The sequence below is a fragment of the Anolis carolinensis genome, chromosome 5 (assembly GCF_035594765.1).
Source record: "Anolis carolinensis isolate JA03-04 chromosome 5, rAnoCar3.1.pri, whole genome shotgun sequence".
Classification (NCBI taxonomy): domain Eukaryota; kingdom Metazoa; phylum Chordata; class Lepidosauria; order Squamata; family Dactyloidae; genus Anolis; species Anolis carolinensis.
The window spans coordinates 17960727-17978462 of NC_085845.1; the positions used below are offsets into that span (position 1 = coordinate 17960727).

The 17736-nt window shown below is 38.8% G+C and overlaps 1 protein-coding gene across 6 annotated transcripts in view; it reads left to right on the plus strand.

Annotated features, from left to right (window-relative positions):
• The window catches only part of aff1 (ALF transcription elongation factor 1), a 172062-nt gene that overhangs the window by 114418 nt on the left and 39908 nt on the right, over positions 1-17736 (plus strand). For all 6 annotated transcript variants that reach the window (XM_062981848.1, XM_062981850.1, XM_062981851.1 and 3 more), the window contains 4 exons: positions 8630-8674; positions 9972-10058; positions 11860-11896; positions 14917-14968. In XM_062981848.1, coding sequence (XP_062837918.1) covers positions 8630-8674; positions 9972-10058; positions 11860-11896; positions 14917-14968 — 221 coding nt within the window. The remainder of the gene's footprint in view (positions 1-8629; positions 8675-9971; positions 10059-11859; positions 11897-14916; positions 14969-17736) is intronic.

Below are 17736 nucleotides of genomic sequence, written 5' to 3' on the forward strand. Positions count from 1 at the left end.
TTTATAACCCAGGAACAAAAATCATATTACTTAGTGCTATTCTAATCAAGATAACTTGGAAATGAATCTTGTGATATCTGAGGCTAATTTCAGGTATATACATGCATATGAGTGTGTGTGTGTGTGTGTGTGTGTGTGTGTGTGTGTGTGTGTAGAACTTGACCCTGAGTAAATGAAATGTGAAAGGAAAATGATTAAATATTCCTCATTGCTATCATTGTCAAGTGAAGGAGATAAATTGCAAAGGCTGGAAGATGGAGCAGCATCACTTCTGGTTTGACCTTAAATCAGAAAAAAAAACACAGTTGTTTATCTCAGAATCCTAGAAGTGTTTCCTTTTTGAATAATGCATCTAGTGAATTTAACCTTGGAAGTGTGTTTAGGGAGTATAGAAACAAAGAGAATAAACTATGAATGAGAAGCACCCCATAAAGGTTTTCTGTCTGTCTAATTTGGTCACTTTAGATAAATTAGAATTCAAAACTGTAGCCACGTTAATCTGGATCAGAGCGCAAAAGGCTATTGTAGCATATGGTTGGTTATCTATTCATCTTGGCTTTAGGCAATGTCTTTTCTTCCGGTTTTGTCCCCCAACGGTAAAACTGAACTTGTTTTCCTCATCAACATACCCACAAGTTTTGCATCTCTATTACTGTTTGTGAGCACACCTGTTCATGTATGGGTGTAAATCTTTGCCCATAAGCACTTCACTCTGTGCATCTAGTGAAGTAGGTTCAGTACATGAAAGCTTATGCTACAAACCTTTCCCTCTCAGTCAATCTCAAAGGTGCTACACAATATCCCTTTGCATTTAGATAAGCTAGTTCTTTCTGCTTCATGCTCCCACCTGAAATATAGAAATAATATCCCTTTACAGGATACTGGATTTATTTTATATAAAAGATTTATATCTATTCTCTCAACAGAATATTGGTCTCCAAGGTAGTTAAATTCTCTGCATTGAAAACAGCCCCATGAAAGCTATTAAAGAAATATAGACAGAAGACAAGAGTCTTCTAAAAGTCCTTAACTACAAATTATCTCCAAGGATTAAGAAAGCAAAATGTACATGAAGCAGTGTGCAAACACTTGGCTATTTAGGTACCAGATCTCAGAAGCTGAACATGACCAAGTAGATCAGTGGTTTTCAACCTGTGGGTCCCCAGATGTTTTGGCCTTCAACTCTGAGAAATCCTGACAGCTGGTAAACTGACTGGGATTTCTGGGAGTTGTAGGTCAAAAAACCAGGGGACCCACAGGTTGAGAACCACTGAAGTAGATGGAATATGATCAATGAAGACCATAGGCTGTATTTCAGAAGAAGCCAATGGCAATTCACCACTTGAGTATAAATGTTGTTTGTTTTTCTTAGGCAAGGACTAGTCAAGAGGTGGTTAGCCAGTTCCTACCTTTCAAATGTAACCTGCTGTATCTGGTATTCACTGGCAGCCTCCCATCCAAGTACTAACCAGGGCTGACTCTGTCTTTCCTTCCTCCCATCTTCCGCTCATGTTTAGAAGGTGCTACAACAGCTCCATGACAGTGTCAACAGATTTGCGTATTTACAATCACCACATTATTATTATTATTATTATTATTATTATTATTATTATTATTATTATTATTGACACAAAGACATCGTATGACACAGCAAACAAGATATATATGCTAGATTTCGTATCACATAATCACAAGTCGAACACTCCCCAAGTGTTTAGAACTGTGTGATGTATTTTCGGATGATGCATGCCGATTCCAGTAAGGTGGCCTTTTGCAGTTGACAGATCGTAATTTTTTCAATGTTTATTGTTTCCAAATGCCGTCTGAGGTCATTATTATGAATACCCCAATTTTTCTCTCCACAAAGGAGACTCAAAGTGGAATTCCAGCCTTTCTTCTCCCAACATTTTTCTGGTATTCCTCCCAAGCCAGATTGTGCTCTCCCCACTCTCCTGACTTGATGCTAAACTTGGTTCAGGTTTTACCTTTAAGCCACCTTTTCCACAATATGTGTATACACACATGATGTTATTGGAGAAGAACACTAGTTTCTCTTTTAGTCTATTATGTACCTTCATATTCCTGGTCATTTAATGAACAACTCCACATGCCATCATTTCCTTTGCTTCCTTAGACCTCAGAGTGGACAAAATTATATGCTCCGACATCCTCACAGTGAGATGCCACAGCCCACCCATAGTAGTTGTGGGCACATTGCACAGCATCAAGACCCACATAGGAAGTACGTTACAGGCTGGAGGATATTTTAGGTCTGTGTGTGGTCCACTGGAGTGTAACCTCAGAGTTGGCCCTGGGAGATGGCATCTCAGTGTGAACTGGCTGGGTGGCCTTAGTCTGTTTGGACTTCAATTCTTGTTTGTAAAATGAGAGTGGCAGTAATCTTCCTCACATGGCAAACAAGAAAACAAACCAGGTAACACATGTTTTCTGCTGTCCTGGAGACTTGGATGTGGAACAATGGCTTCAAACTACAGGAAAGGAGATTCCACCTGAACATTAGGAAAAACTTCCTAACTATGAGAACTTCTGTTCAGCAGTGGAACTCTCTGCCCCAGAGTGTGATGGAGGCTCCTTCTTTGGAGGCTTATAAGTAGAGGCTGGATGGCCATCTGTCGGGGTGCTTTGATTTTCATGCTTCTTGGCAGGAGGTTGGACTGGATAGCCCGTTGGACTGGATGGCCTCTTCCAACTCTATGATTCTATGTCAGACCTGAATACTGTTTTATGTAGTATTCAGAATAATATAACAGTTAACCCCCAAAAATGGAAACTTTCAATTGCTAGTGGAAGCCTTTTCATATTCTTGGAAAAAGAGAATGAACATACTGTTTCTATTTCTTGTTTCTAAACTATTTCCTGATCCTATTATAAGTAGTATCTTTTTGTAAACAAGATGTATCAAATGTGGCTTTTGGGTCTGAAAAGATTGTGCATCCCTGTCATGGATGTCTTAACAAACTGAAGGTTGAAATGGGTTGCCTTCCTTTTTGGATGAGCTACATTTGGCTGTACATATTGACATAAAATATCCAGATTCTTTGGTCTGTATGCATTTGGTTGTGAGCTGCTTTAAAGTAACAAAGCTTTGTGGGGAAGCATATGTACAGAAATTTAATCTCATCTAGAATTTCAGTCTAAACTCTTGAGATCATATTTGTTTCTCAACTTGTTCTCCTACTTTGTCATGCAGGCTCTCTCCCTTCTTTGAATCCCATTAACCACAGCAGATGGTTAGATTTGCTAACTGAACTGTCTAAGACGTGACAATACAGTTCAATTTTATATGTAGGAATAGTATGGTATTTATTTTTTTTATGATTGTATCATTTTAATTTAGTTGTTTTTGCCACATTTACACATTGAGAATGAGAAGGAGCAAGTTCCTCTTCCCTTCTGCTGTGTGATTAGGAGGTGCTACTGTTTTTGCTTATCCATGGTTTGTTACCTGCACTCCAAGTGGCCGGCTTCTGGTCAAAGGAAATCTAGTATAATGCCAAGTTTTAAACTTTGCTTGTGTTTTTAAATACATTATAACTATATCCATTTAAAACACATTAAAATTAAAAACACATTTTAAATACATTATAACTATATCCGACAAGGGCCCCCGGTGGCACAGTGTGTTAAAGCGCTGAGTGCTGAACTTGCGGACCAAAAGGTTGCAGGTTCGAATCCAGGGAGCAGAATGAGCACCCACTGTTAGCCCCAGCTTCTGCCATCCTAGCAGTTAGAAAACATGCAAATGTGAGTAGATCAATAGGTACCGCTCTGGCAGGAAGGTAACGGCACTCCATGCAATCATGCCGGCTCCATGACTTTGGAGGTGTTTATGGACAAGGCCGGCTCTTCGGCTTAGAAATGGAGATGAGCCCCAACCCCTAGAGTTGGACACGACTGGACTTAACGTCAGGGGAAACCTTACCTTTTTTAATAATTATATCCTCAGTTTACTTCTGACACGATAAATAAATAAATAAATAACCCATATTATCTGCAGAATCCAAACATACAGTTTCATTTATCCACTTCTGGTGGGAAATGGTATTTCTGGGGATTCTGTAATATACATCCTTTGGAGATTATCTCTCCAGGAACTTTTATGTCCTCCAACAACACTCTATGGTATGCTTGAGGTTATATTATTTATTAGTATTCAGTCGTTTCTGTGATTTCAGATAACCACAGTCTAGCTGGGAACCTTTCCTCCATGAATCTCGAAGTCTTACTGCATTGCCCTGATGAACAAACTCTAGTTAGGGTCAAACAGGTCAGCTCCAAGCTGTAGTTATTGAAGCTGGTTTGTTTTAGCAATAATTGTTAAGCACAGTTAACTTTTAACTATTGTCCCAGCAAGGCCCGAGTAATCAGTAGCCAAGGTGAAAGCTCTTCAGCTGCTCCTCTCTCTCATGTTTTTAGGAGGAAAGGGAGTGCACAAACTTGGGGCTCATTGTGGCTCATTCCTGCTTGGCAATGTTATGTTAAACCATGGATGGGCAAAAGTGCAGCACTGAACCTGTTTGTAGTCCCTCCACCCCAAACAATTTTGTGGTCCTTAATTCTTCCAGACTGCCTTTTTTAGCAACAAAATTATGGGTTAATGTGATGTGATAACACACACCACCACTATCTTGCAGCACCGTAGCATTTAACTCTTTTTAAAAGGGGGCATTATGAAAATTAAAATTCTCTTATTGAGAAAGGCAGAAAGAGGAAACTTTTTCCAGCATTGCAATGATTTAAATCGAGACCAGTTGCAAACACATTTCGGCAAATACTGCTTTGTACATTTTTTCAGATCTTTTAAAATACGATCCCTCTATTCTGCCTTTCTGTATGTCTGCATTCATCCTAAATTGTTTATCCCGTAAAAGGTGCCGCTTTATCTCCTCTTTTTTATCTAACCTGCTTTAAGGCATGTCCTCTGAGCAGGTCTTCTACCTTTATAGACTGGTTCTGCAAGTTGATAAAAATAAATAAATAAGAAATCAGGAGGCTTTAACTGAGAATGGTTCCATAGTGAAGAAACTCGCCTCCACCTTCTTTCTGCGGTGAAATGCAAATTGTTTTGAATCCAGGCAATTTTATCGGTTTAGGGCATGTTGTAAACAGGACAGTCTATTTGTCGTAGGCATTGCTCTGTAGCAAGAGAGGGCTCCTGTTTGTTTAAGGGCTATTCATAGACTCGAAAGACCTAGTATCACCAAGCAGTTAAGGGAAAGAGAGGGCAGCCAAGAAGCCCCGAGTTCAAGTCCCAGCTTAGTTGGCAACTGACTGGGTGGTCTTAGGCAAGCCTCATTCAAGAAATCTGGGTAAGTAAAGAAAGAGAAGTAATAGTAGTGCTTGTGCCCAAAAGGTTAAAAATAGCCTTCCTTGTAATATGAGCTGATAAGCAGGAAGATGATTCTGAGTTTCTGATAAGCACTATGTTATATACTGAAAAACAGATTGTCAGCTTTCCTTGTCCATGTTGTAGAATTGTTAGTTCTTCCAATCAAAATATAGGGTGATCCATAATTAAATACATAGATTTCTTCCCTACCCCGTCTTCTTTTAGCTAAACCATAAAATCTACATAGAGTAGATTCTCAGATAATTGGTATCCAGAGGGATTGGTAGATGCTGGATAAATGTTGTTTCTGGCTGCTTGAGAGTTACTATTAAAAATAGGCCTAACTAATACTATGCCCCATTGTATATATACCATACAATAAACTCTGCATTCACTTGATATTAATATTGAAATGCAGCAATACAAACCCTCTGTTACGTCAGCTCCACTGGCTGCCAGCCTGCTACCGGGCACAATTCAAAGTGCTGGCTTTAGCCTATAAAGCCCTAACCGGTTCTAGCCCAGCTTACCTGCCCGAACGTATCTCCCTCTATGATCCACCTCAGAGATTAAGATCGTCTGGGGAGGCCCTGCTCTCAGTCCCACCTCTGTCACAGGTGTGGTTGGTGGGGACGAGAGACAGGGCCTTTTCAGTGGTGGCCCCTTGGCTGTAAAACTCCCTCCTCAGTGAAATTAGATCAGTTCCCACCCTCCTGACCTTCAGGAAAAAACTAAAAATGTGGCTATGGGACCAAGCCTTTGGTCAGTAACTTTCAATCAGTGCAGTAAGTGAATACGAAATAGTGCAATTACGAATGGAATGGCTCTGGATTATGATTTTGGACAGTGTGGTTTTATTGACTGCTTTTAATGTTTGATGCTTTAAACTGTTTGGATTTTAATGTATTTGCTTATTTTATTTGTATGTATTTGTGCAGCATTGATTGTTGGCTATTGTAGGGCTACTCTGAGTCCTGTTCGGGATGAGAAGGGCGGAATATAAAAGTGGCAAATAAATAATTTAAAGCAAATGAAGACAAATAAAGGCAAACTTAACTCAACACTGGTTTATTATTTTATAAAAACAGATTTTTAAAATTTAAACTATAATTTCTTTGATTTTCTTGCCGGTTGCTCAAGAGTTCCAGTTATTGGAGTTCCAGTTGAAAGTTTACTGTATATACTTATGAAAGCAGTAGATGGGGATCTTTAGCAAAAGTTCAGAGACCCCATGTACTATTGAAGTGCTGCTGGCCAATCTTTGCCTTTCTTTTTTTACAAGCAGACAGTAACAGAAACAAAGGCAGAGTTTTGATGATAAAAAGGGAAAATATCACCTGTCCAAAATAAATTATGTTCTGTTGAGGAAGAACGCAGAGGAGGGGAAAATAAGTTTTTTGCTAATCTGATTATTATCAGACAGCTTCTTTTGACATTTCCTATTCTAGCCAGGTATATTCTTCCTCTTTTGAAGTTTCTTAAACCACTTAAAATCATGAATTCTAGAAGAGGATGGATGCATTCAAATATGCAGAACTTCATTACAAGTTGTACTCATCTTAGTGGCTATTTTTAATAAAAGCACTGTGATCTGGTAGTATATTTTGAATCTGTCTTGTTTTTGTTTTAAATGAATATTTCAAACAGTTGTTGAGTACACTTAGTTGAGCCCAACAGATCATGTAGCTGTCAACATTAGAAGGCTCCTGAATGTACTATTTTGTGCAAATTGTTATCATGCATATTTCTATTTTTGCATTCATTCCAACTTGTTTTTGCAATTTTTTTAAAAAAAACTTTATGTTTGCTGTTGTCAGTTTTGTAGACAGAACAGTATATTGAAGTATTTTCTGTTATCTCCAGTTTAATTTATAGATAGAAGTATGTTTAGGAAACACTTGTTTTGAGCTTCTATATGACATAGAACAAAATAAGTTGCAAACACAAGTAAAGTTCAGATGCTACTCTGATGTAGCAGCACTGGTTTTGCAAGGATTTCCCCCATTAGCTGTTTTGTAAAGGTCAGCTGAAGTTGAAGAAAAGTGTCAGCAGGGAATGGTGGGGATTGAGAGAAAGAGTCAGATATTTAAGGGGAGATGGACTGCATAAAATCTAGAAAAATTGGGGTCTCTATAGTGCTTCCAAAGGAAGATACTGGGGAATAGAGATATAAGAAGCTAATTATCATTCCTACTGACATTGGGTTCATTGTGTTGTTGAAGGCTTTCATGGCCAGAATCACTGGGTTGTTTTGCATTTTCCGGGCTGTATGGCCATCTTCCAGAAGCATTCTCTCCTGACGTTTTGCCCACATCTATGGTAGGCATCCTCAGAGGTCACGAGGTACCTCACAACCTCTGAGGATGCCTGCCATAGATGTTGGATGAAACGTCAGGGGAAAATGCATCTGGAACATGGCCATACAGCCCAGAAAATGCACAGCAACCCATTGGGTTCATTCTTCTGTTTGCACACTGATGGAAAGATGGCTCACCAGATTTTAATTTAAGATCTCTACTGTTACATTGGAGGCTACCATCAGTGTTTTGTTTGTTTTTACAAAGAAGCTGTTTATTAGTTCTTTCCCAATTGTGGATCTATCTCACTGTATCTTATTTCTTAGTGTTGAAATTGCTAGCTAAATGTTGGATCAAAATGCTCAAGTCTAGCCGAGGCTTGCCTTCTTCTTGACTGTGAGCGAAAATTACTCTGCAGAAAACCACAGCATTTAAGCTTCGTGTGGGTGTGTTGGACAAAGGTTGAATTTCTAAGTGCTTTTCTAACAAAGCAATGGGTATGGGTGTGGCATAAAGTCTTGACAGAGAAGAGAAAAGAGAAAATGTGTTTCGCTCACATTGGTTTTATTCCTTAGAGGAGAAGTCTCTTGGGATGATTTTTTTACACTTCCCATCTAGAGGAGAAAGGTAGTTACAGAGCTACTATCTTAAGAGGCATTGTGGTTCTTTTTGTCTCCCTGATGGTTGGGAATTCCTATTAGAACAAGTTAGTTTCAACAAGTCCATCTGGCCAACAGCCCGATCAGTTGTTGGGAAATGGATCGTCTTCCATGCTTTGGGTGTGTGCTTAGACTGTCTCTTGAGAACACAAGGAAATCCAGTCCCTCGATGAAGCCGGTTTTATCAGTATCCACAAAGCCCACATTTTCTACTGTATTACATGATTTAAATAAAGCCAGTATTTGAATCAAAGTGTAGATTTCTTTTCATGCAGTTTCTCCAGATCACATGAAATAATTCCTTTTTTCCTGGTGTTTTTCAGCAATCTTTCTCCAATGAAGTCCATTGTGTTGAAGAAATTTTAAAGGTGAGTATACCACTGGTGAGGATATGTTAAACATAGAAGCATGTTAAACATAGAAGAATTACTTTTTTCAAGTTCCACTGTGATCTCCTGAGCGTGAATGCAGAGGTTATTTTATTATTCCCCCAAATGTTCAAAGTATGTGCTAATCATACTGGATACAGTAAGATCCCTGTAACTGTTAAATGCATAATTGTGATTTTACATACCCACATTTGGACGAAATGACATCTCTAAGAATTTCCTTCCATGGTTCTAAGGTATGCTTTCCTCAGAAGTTACTAAAAAGTTGTGTTAGAAGACCTAGAAAATCTCTATGTCCTTCAACACGAGTATGCTTGGTACAGAAATCAGGTTATTTAGTGGGCATTTAGTTGTATACTTGGTTTCAGGTAGTCATGGTCTGACCAGAAACATATTCCACAAGATTCGTAGATTGTTGTTTTTAGAAGGCTTGCTAGCCATCCATAGGAAAAATTAAGCTATATTTCTGTCCTATCGACAACAAGGATGCATTTTGCAAATGGAAGCAGTAAAACATTAGCAGAATTGGAAGCAGACAACAGTATTCAGCCCCTAAGGGGGTCAGAGGTATAAATATATACAGAAATATACTGACAGTAGAAAACTTAGTGTTGGCTTGTCTTGTCAAGCTTTTGATAGTTACCAAACCTAGTTTATTGAAGATGACACAAGCCAGGTCACAATGTAACACTAAATTTCTGTTGCTACTATATTCCATGGTTACTAGCTGCTTTCAGAAGATGTCAAGAAAGAGAGTAACCAGGAGGCGAGCAGCAGCAAACTTACTCATTACTAATTAACCACAATTCTCAGAAATTCTGTTATGTTGTTTTATGCAAATATAGAGACAGTGCCAGTACTACCCAAGGAATATTTCAGTATTAGAGGACAGAATGGTATAGTAGTTTGAGTGCTGGACTTGGATTCTGGAGACCAAAGTTTGAATTCCCACTAAGCCATGGAAATCTACTGGGTGACCCAAAGCATGTCATACCTTTCCAGGAATTTGGAGGACTTGCAGGGCAACTTTTGATGATATTCTGGGACCAGAAGTTTAATGAGTTGTATCTGCTGTTTGAGGCAACCATGGTCTTGTTAGGAACATATCCTTGACAGATGTAGGGATCTTACTGTATTCCAGTGATAGTTACAAGAATCATCAGGGAGCAAAACCAGGTCACAGTTTTCCCACTATGTGTAATCTCCTTTGGAGCCTCAGTGGCAAGTGGGACAGGAAGCACAGATCAGGACCTGACCGTATATTTTCCTTCCCTAGGAAATGACCCATTCATGGCCACCTCTGTTGACAGCCATCCATACACCTAGCACAGCTGAGCCGTCAAAGTTTCCCTTTCCTGCAAAGGTAATCTTGTTTTATTTGCGCCTTCTTTGCTTAGGACCACTCAATTGAGATATATGCTTTTCTGATATTTCAATTTTCAGAATGGAAAAAAAGTTTAACCAAAAAATCCATACCATTATGACTGTGAAGAGTATTGTTTCCATGGGAATTGGGAGCGCCTGTTAGTTCTGACTTGATATGTTTCAGTCTCTAGATGCATGTGTCTCTTATCTTCTACTCTTCATGTTTCTGTTCAATTTGCATACAACTTAGGTTGCAGTATAAAAGCATGCAGTTTATGGTTAGAAGGTGTGAAAAGAGAATTTCCTCAGAGCAGAAAGATTTTCCCTTTACACCATGAAAGTAGATTTCATACTGTCCTCAGGTAGATGCATATAATAATAATTTAGCAGGAAGCCTACATTTCTGTATAATGTTCAGTGATCTTCAACAATAACTCCATTACACCACTTTATTTCATTATCTCAGCTCTATTACCACCCAGAATCATTCTGTCCATCCCCTTTGCTAGCTTTTATGCCTAGAATGGCTTGTCAGAATTTTGCTTTACCTCTTTTTCCTTGTGTGTATGTGCAGTCAACTTATGGTGACCCCATACATTTCAGAGGTTTTTTGAAAGCAAGGAATAACCCCAGAGGGGTTGCTTTCAAAAAACCTCTGAAATGTATGGGGTAAGGATCTATATTTCAGAGGAAGGAACTATCAAACCTTGAAATTCCTTTTCAAAATCTGCTTTTCTATTTCAGTTGCAATGGGCATCTCAATAGAAGGTGTAGGGCCAATTTTCAACCATTTGTCCAAAATTGGCGGAATATTGAATCATAGAATGACAATACAAAGTTTGAATAGACCACAAGTACATCCAAACCAACCCAGGACCATCCAGTCAAGCCATTTTATTGGCTAAAATGGAGGCAAAGGGTTAATGAAGTATTGAGTATTGAGATAAAATATTATCAAGAAAAATATTTCTTGAATTTTTGAAGGGTAATCTGATACGAGGGTTTTAGATATCTTACTTTGGAGCCCCACGGGCTGCACTTTGCCCATCTCTGTATTAGAGCCGTTAACAAACCTGTTAGTCCATATTAACTACTATTTCTGCAGAAACACCACTAAAGGGTGAGTGTTATAAATCCTTCAAATAAAATAAATAAGCAGAACTGTGTGTAGTCAAAATAATGTCTGTTCACTCATGTTTCCATCCCCTTTGCCTTCTTCTAGTGATTCTTTTGTATGAGATTTTAGATTTCATGCTCCTTGGAGCAGGGACTTCTGTATTTTGTCTTAAAATGTGACAATCTAGTACAGATTGAATATCCCCTTTCCAAAATATTTGGGACCAGAAATGTTTTGGATTTTCATATATCTGTATACACATGCATAATGAAATATCTTAGAGATGGGACTCAAGTCTAAACACAAGACTGATTTCTGTTTAGTATCTACTTTATACACTGAGCCTGAGGGTAATTTTATACAATATTTTTTAATAATTTGTACATGAAATGAAGTTTGTTTACATGAACCATTAGAAAACCAAGAAGCTACTGTCTCAGCCAACTACATAAACAATTTCAGATTTTAGCATTCTGAGTATAGGGTGCCCAATCTGTATAAATAATGGTAAAATGCTTGCAACAACCATCTTAAGGCAAGCTGTCATTATTAAACCTGTATTGGAGATAGAGATCCTGCAACTGAAAAGTACTGAGCTAATAAAGTACATCTGGTGAATTCTTGGTGGAGTTTCAGTTGGTAATACAAAACACATAAATCTTCATTTTTCCCTTATTTCTAGGAAACCCAGCATGGTGGATCAGTAACACAGAGCCAGAGTAAGTAAGAAGAAAAATGCCTAACTACTCAGATGTTGTTTTATGCTTCTTCACAGTGTGCATTCATTTAAGCAGAAACTGCACATAAATTCCCATTCAAGTTACACCCAAGTGAAGCTGGCAATGCAGTAGCAGTACCTAGTGGTTTCAGTCCAGCATGTGAGAGAATAGCTGTAGCGCTTTCTGAAATCATTTATTCATTAATTTACAGATAGGGAATTTGTAAATCCATCAAATGGGATTATTCATGGAATTGGAAAAAGTTCCTTGCAGACTGCCTAGTCCAGTTTCAGTTCAATGCAGGAAATACCAAACAGCAGACAGCCACCATGCAGTGAAGCAAAGCTACCCATCTCTCCAGAATAGAGATGGGAATTGTATAGTTCTGTATATACTGCTATGTGGTATCTCCTAGCAGCCTTAGCCAGTAGTATGGAATCAAATGTCTGGAAACCAAACCTTACGATGAATGATTTAGGGAGCTTTGCATGTTTAGCTTGGAGAAGAGATAACTGAGAGGCGACATGATAGCCGTCTTTAAATATCTGAGGGGATGCCGTATAGAAGATGGAATGAGCTTGTTTCTCTTGGGAAGGCTCATGAAAGACAGCCCATTTTAGGCACCCATCTTAGAATCACCGTTGGAAGAGACCCCAAGGACCATCCAGTCCAACCTCCTACCATGCAGGAAAATACAATCAAAGCACTCCCAACAGATGACCATCCAACCTCTGATTAAAACCTCCAGAGATGGAGACCCCACCATAATCCGGAGCAGCATTTTCCACTGCCAGGACATTTTTCCAAATGTTTTGGTAGAATCTTAGGGTGGTGAGTTTTGGAAGAACCAAATTGTGGGCAGAAAAATAACTTGAGAATCCTCGACAGAAAGAACACTGATTGAGGATGCTATTGCTATTGCATACGAATAATCTGGTTCTTTCTAAACTAATATAAAAGAGATTAGGATAGAAAGGAGTCGTGTTGTAACATGTTCTCCCCATCAAAGATCAGACAGGAAGAGAGTGGAAAGGTCTAGTCTGAGCAGGCTTGCCAGTGTCCTGGATTTTAAGGGACAGCCCCTTATTTTGGGAAAATGTTCTGCATCCCAAGGGGTCACTGACCTGGCTGGGACATGCCAAGGCCTCAACCAGTGAGGGCCCTGCCCCATTTCCTCCCTCTCCCATATCTGAGCTCCTTCTCCTCCTCCTCCAATTCAGCAATTGACATCCCTCTTTAGGCTTTTCTGCAAAAGAGTGCTGGTGCCTCAACCTACAGAACACAATATTCCATAACATTGAACCATGGCCATTAAAGTGGAGTCAACCTCATAAATTTTTCAGTATAGATGCACCCAATGATTTCCATCACCAAACAACACTTATTTTCTAGAGGTTGCTCCTGTCATAGAATTATCTGTCCTGCTACGTCTCAAGCCCATTAAATATATTATCTCCTCAGGATTTAGAACATGTCTTTGCCTTCTTCTCTGTGATGGCTCTTGAAGTATTTGCTTTCATTTCCTTCTTGAGTTTCCCCTCATCCAAACTAAAAATAACCAGTTCCTTCAAACACTCCTCACAGAATGTATTTTCCATTCCTGTTTGTCCACATTCTTCTTGAAGTGCAGTGCAAAGTACTCCAGATGAGAGCTGGCTGGTGAAGAATAATGTGGAGCTATTGCTTCCTGTGGAGAATCTGTGTGGTTCTTTCAGCAAAGCCTGAAATCACATTAATCTCCCTGCTCCCCAACTGCATCACCCTATGAATCGATATCCTTGAGCCCCTATTTGTGAATAAATACATCCACAAAAACAGCACAGAAGAAAACTGGATATCTTCTGGCTGAAGTGTAGCTCTCTTTCTTTGTAGTTTTACATGTTAGTTTTGGCCCAGTTCTCCATTCTTTCAAGGTCATTTTGCATTTTATTCCCTTCTTGTTTATGTAGTGGCTTTTATATCCTCACCTTTCTCCCAGTAGCATACATGACTCTTCCCAACTTCATTTATTCTCACAGCAACTTTGTAGGATAAGTCAGGCAGAGAGAAAAAATTACTGGTCCAGATTTGGGCAGTTTGATAAATGGAGAATCCTGATCTCCTAAATCTAACACTCTTACCATTACACTACACTATCCATCAATCCTATGAGATAGTAGGTACTAGTCACGTGCATTTGTATGGAATCGCTATCCGTTTCAGTTTGCCCCATTCATATGGCCTCGTTTCTGTTTCCGTCCGCTGAAAAGGAGCATTTATCCAAATGAGCTTTTCCATCCAAGGTCTGAAAAAAATGAAGATGTTTGGCTCACGGGTGGCAAAGTTCCAGGGCCTGCCAGAGCCTACATCAGAGTATGCAATGTGCCTGGCACTCAGCTGTAGGCCCTGCAAGCCAGGACCTACCTGCCACGCCTACAAGCATCGAGCACTTGGCTGTAGGCCCTGCCAGGGCCTGCACTAGGCCCTGTCAGCCAGGGCCTGCCAGGGCCTAGAAGTGCTGAAAATCAGCCAACCAAATTTCTACTGTTTCCACTTTTTTCCGTTTTGCTGATATTTCCATTCCGGAGGGGGTTGTACTATTTCGTGGATTCCGAATGAACAAAATGGTACGAAAACACGAAATAAACTGATGAGACCGTAACTGGGCCCATGATTAGTAGGTACTCCTTCCAATTTGAGAGGCACACACTCAATGTATATGGATTCTCCTGTTAATCCCAACTCGACTAGAACTATTAAATCAATGGGATTGTGTCTCATGTTGATTCTGCATTCAGCTATTAATTCAGTGGCTCTACTATATTTGGAAAGTAACCAATAGAATTAGTAAAGCATCTAAGTCTTGCTTGAATGTAGCTTCAAGCAGTTCATCTGCATCCTAAAATTACTTCATGACATGTTTATGGAACCTATGGCCTTCTAAATATTGTTGATATTCAATATTATTCAGTTGATTATGGTACAATTGTAATCCCTCACTGTTCATGGGGCCTAAAACATGTTTCTTTTTTTTTTAACAGAGCAATATGATGCACCTTCCAAGAGTGTTTCTACTTCTCAGCAAACACCATCGTAAGTCAATACACTAATTTTGACAACTTTTTTGTGCTATAAATAGATCTGGTAACAGGTGAAGACATCTGGCATAAGGCTTTCAAGAGCTAGGGCCAGAGGAGAAACTAAACAATACATAGATCTGTATTGGTTAGATCAATGTTTCTCAAACTCTGCTCCTCCAGGTGTTTTGGACTTTTGCTTCTAGAAATCCCAACCAGTTTACTGGCTGTTAGGAATTGTGGGAGCTGAGGTCCAAAACACCTGGAGGAGCAGAGTTTGAGAAACACTGGGTTAGATCATGGTAGAATGTTGAATTTAAAGAGTTCTGTTGTGGATTACTTTGGATTAGATAAATCTGGTATAAATTAGATGGCATTAGAATATTTGGTTAGGCAGATCTGATATGGGTTACCTTGGATTATATTGTTGGATTAGATAGATCTTCACTTGTGTTTGCTTAGACTGACACCAAAAGAACTAAGTATGTTTGCATGTCTTCATTTGTAAGCAAAAAAGAGAAAGAGGAGGTAGTGGTTGGCATCAGTTGCTGAGGGTCTTGGAATTGCAGGATTTGAGATTATGATTTTGACTAGCAAGTCAGGGGCTAGCCAATAGTGGCAAATAGAATTTAAGATCTGCTCTATCAAAGTTGTCCTGAGTTTATGAGACATCATCATGATTTTTTCTAGATGAAGGTTCCTGCTGAGAGAATTACACAGATGTTTCTGAGATCTAGATGCTTTGCTAACTGGTCTCCATAGTGAACTTGGCCACAACTCAAGAAATATGCATCCAGCTGCACATGGCCAGTGTGGCCTAGGGCTTTTTCCCCAGATGGTGTCACCCTTTCTCATGAGAATGTACACGTGCTTCTCAAATTGAAAAAAAACCCCCAAATAAATGAGAATCCTGCCCTGGCAAAGTTGGATACATGTGCTGAATTTACAGTTCACAGACATCCAACAAATCTCACAAAAATGACTAAAAATTGGACTGATGCAAAGCCTCAGCTTGCTACTCTTCTTACCAAACTTTGCTAGATTGCTCTTTCTCCATAGAATGCCATCTGATATTTTCTGTTTCATTTTGTAGTTCCAAAAAGGTTTTTTTCTTCTTCTTAAAGATTAAAATCTTTGGCAAGGCTTGTGTTAAGCAAAGATGCAGGCTTCATCTTGCCTGGTTGCTGTAAGAGGTGCATGCAGCTTGACTTCGCTGGTCAGCAAATCCTCATAATTTATCTCTGTGGTTAAGTGTTTTACATGAGTTGCTACGCTCTTTCTAGGTATCATCATTGCGTTAGAGCTAGTGATGCTCGAAACTAGTGAGAATAGATTAAGGTACATCTGATGGGTTGCCCACAAAACCAAAAATGATTATTTCTTCTTTTAACTCCCTGAAATGATCCAATCCTTAACTATTGTCCTTTGTAGAATCTTTTTGATTGCCAAGAACACCAAAGAATTGATAGAAAACTCCAAGTTCAATTGTGATGCACTGAGAGAGATGGAGAGATGGACTAGGATGTCTAGATATTTTGGTTTTGTAATCAATAACTATCAGTAAATACTAACCAAATCAGAAAATGTCAAACCTGTAAATGTGGAGAGCCAACTGTACTTTCATGACTAATATTGTTTATGTTTCAAGGGCTGTTCAGACAAATATGCATAGATGTAAAACCAAGTATTCCTATTTTTAAAACACTCTATTTTAGCCCATTATGCTAGCTTTTAGCGGTTCACTGCATATGAATATAGATGCTCTGTTTACCTACCACAGTTATTAGAAATTCATACCTCTGTGTTAATCCAGGTAATCCTCTTTATATATTTTCAACAATAGACCCGATCAAACAAGTCTTCAACCAACAGGAAAACAGCTATTACATTTGCAAACCATACGTCTTGACTGATTCGTACATATTTTGTCATCCCTTCAGGTTGCCTGTTAATTTATAGTGACACTATGAATTTCATTAGGTTTTCGTAGGCCAGGAATACTCAGAAGTGGTTTTTTGATTCCTTGTTTTGAAATATAGTCTACAGTACCTGATATTCAATGGGGGGTCTTCTATCCAAGTACTTACTAACCAAAAATGACTCCACTTAGCTTCCAAGATCAGTTATGATCTAGTACCTTTAGGGTAGCTTTTAATATAGTTTAGCTTGTTCCAGATTCGAATTATTTATTTATTTACAGTATTTATATTCCATGGCTAACATGTCACTGATGCTATTTGAATTCATTCTTTTCTCTTAACTGAAGCATTTATAGCCTTTTCATTCATATCACAAGCTTACTCATTCATGATGCATATCGTGCTGTCTTTTGCCATGCTTCTGTTTGTAAATACTTTCTGCTTCTTTTCAGTACACTATCACTGATTTTTTGAGCTGTAATGGTCTTTAAAAGCAGTAATTCTGACTCTGTGTAAACAAGCACTATTCATAAATTGGTTTTAAGAATGTGTATGACTGATGCATACAAATGTGTGGAAGATTGTATTGCCCTGTATGAGCCTGCCCAGTTTTAAGATCTTCAGGCTTTCTCTTAGTCCCACCAACATCACAGATTGTAGAATTCCCTTTCAATGGGGATTTGGTTGCCCCCCTATGTAGCAGGAAAGGGTTGTGGCAGTGTTACCTTTAATCATTATCAGTGTTTATTTTTTTTAAAAAAAAAAATCTTGCTTTTAATTGTATTAATCTTTAATTGTTTTGAAACCTTTGTGTAAATACCATAATCCAACACACATCTTGGTGCCTCAAACATTAGATCTGTTT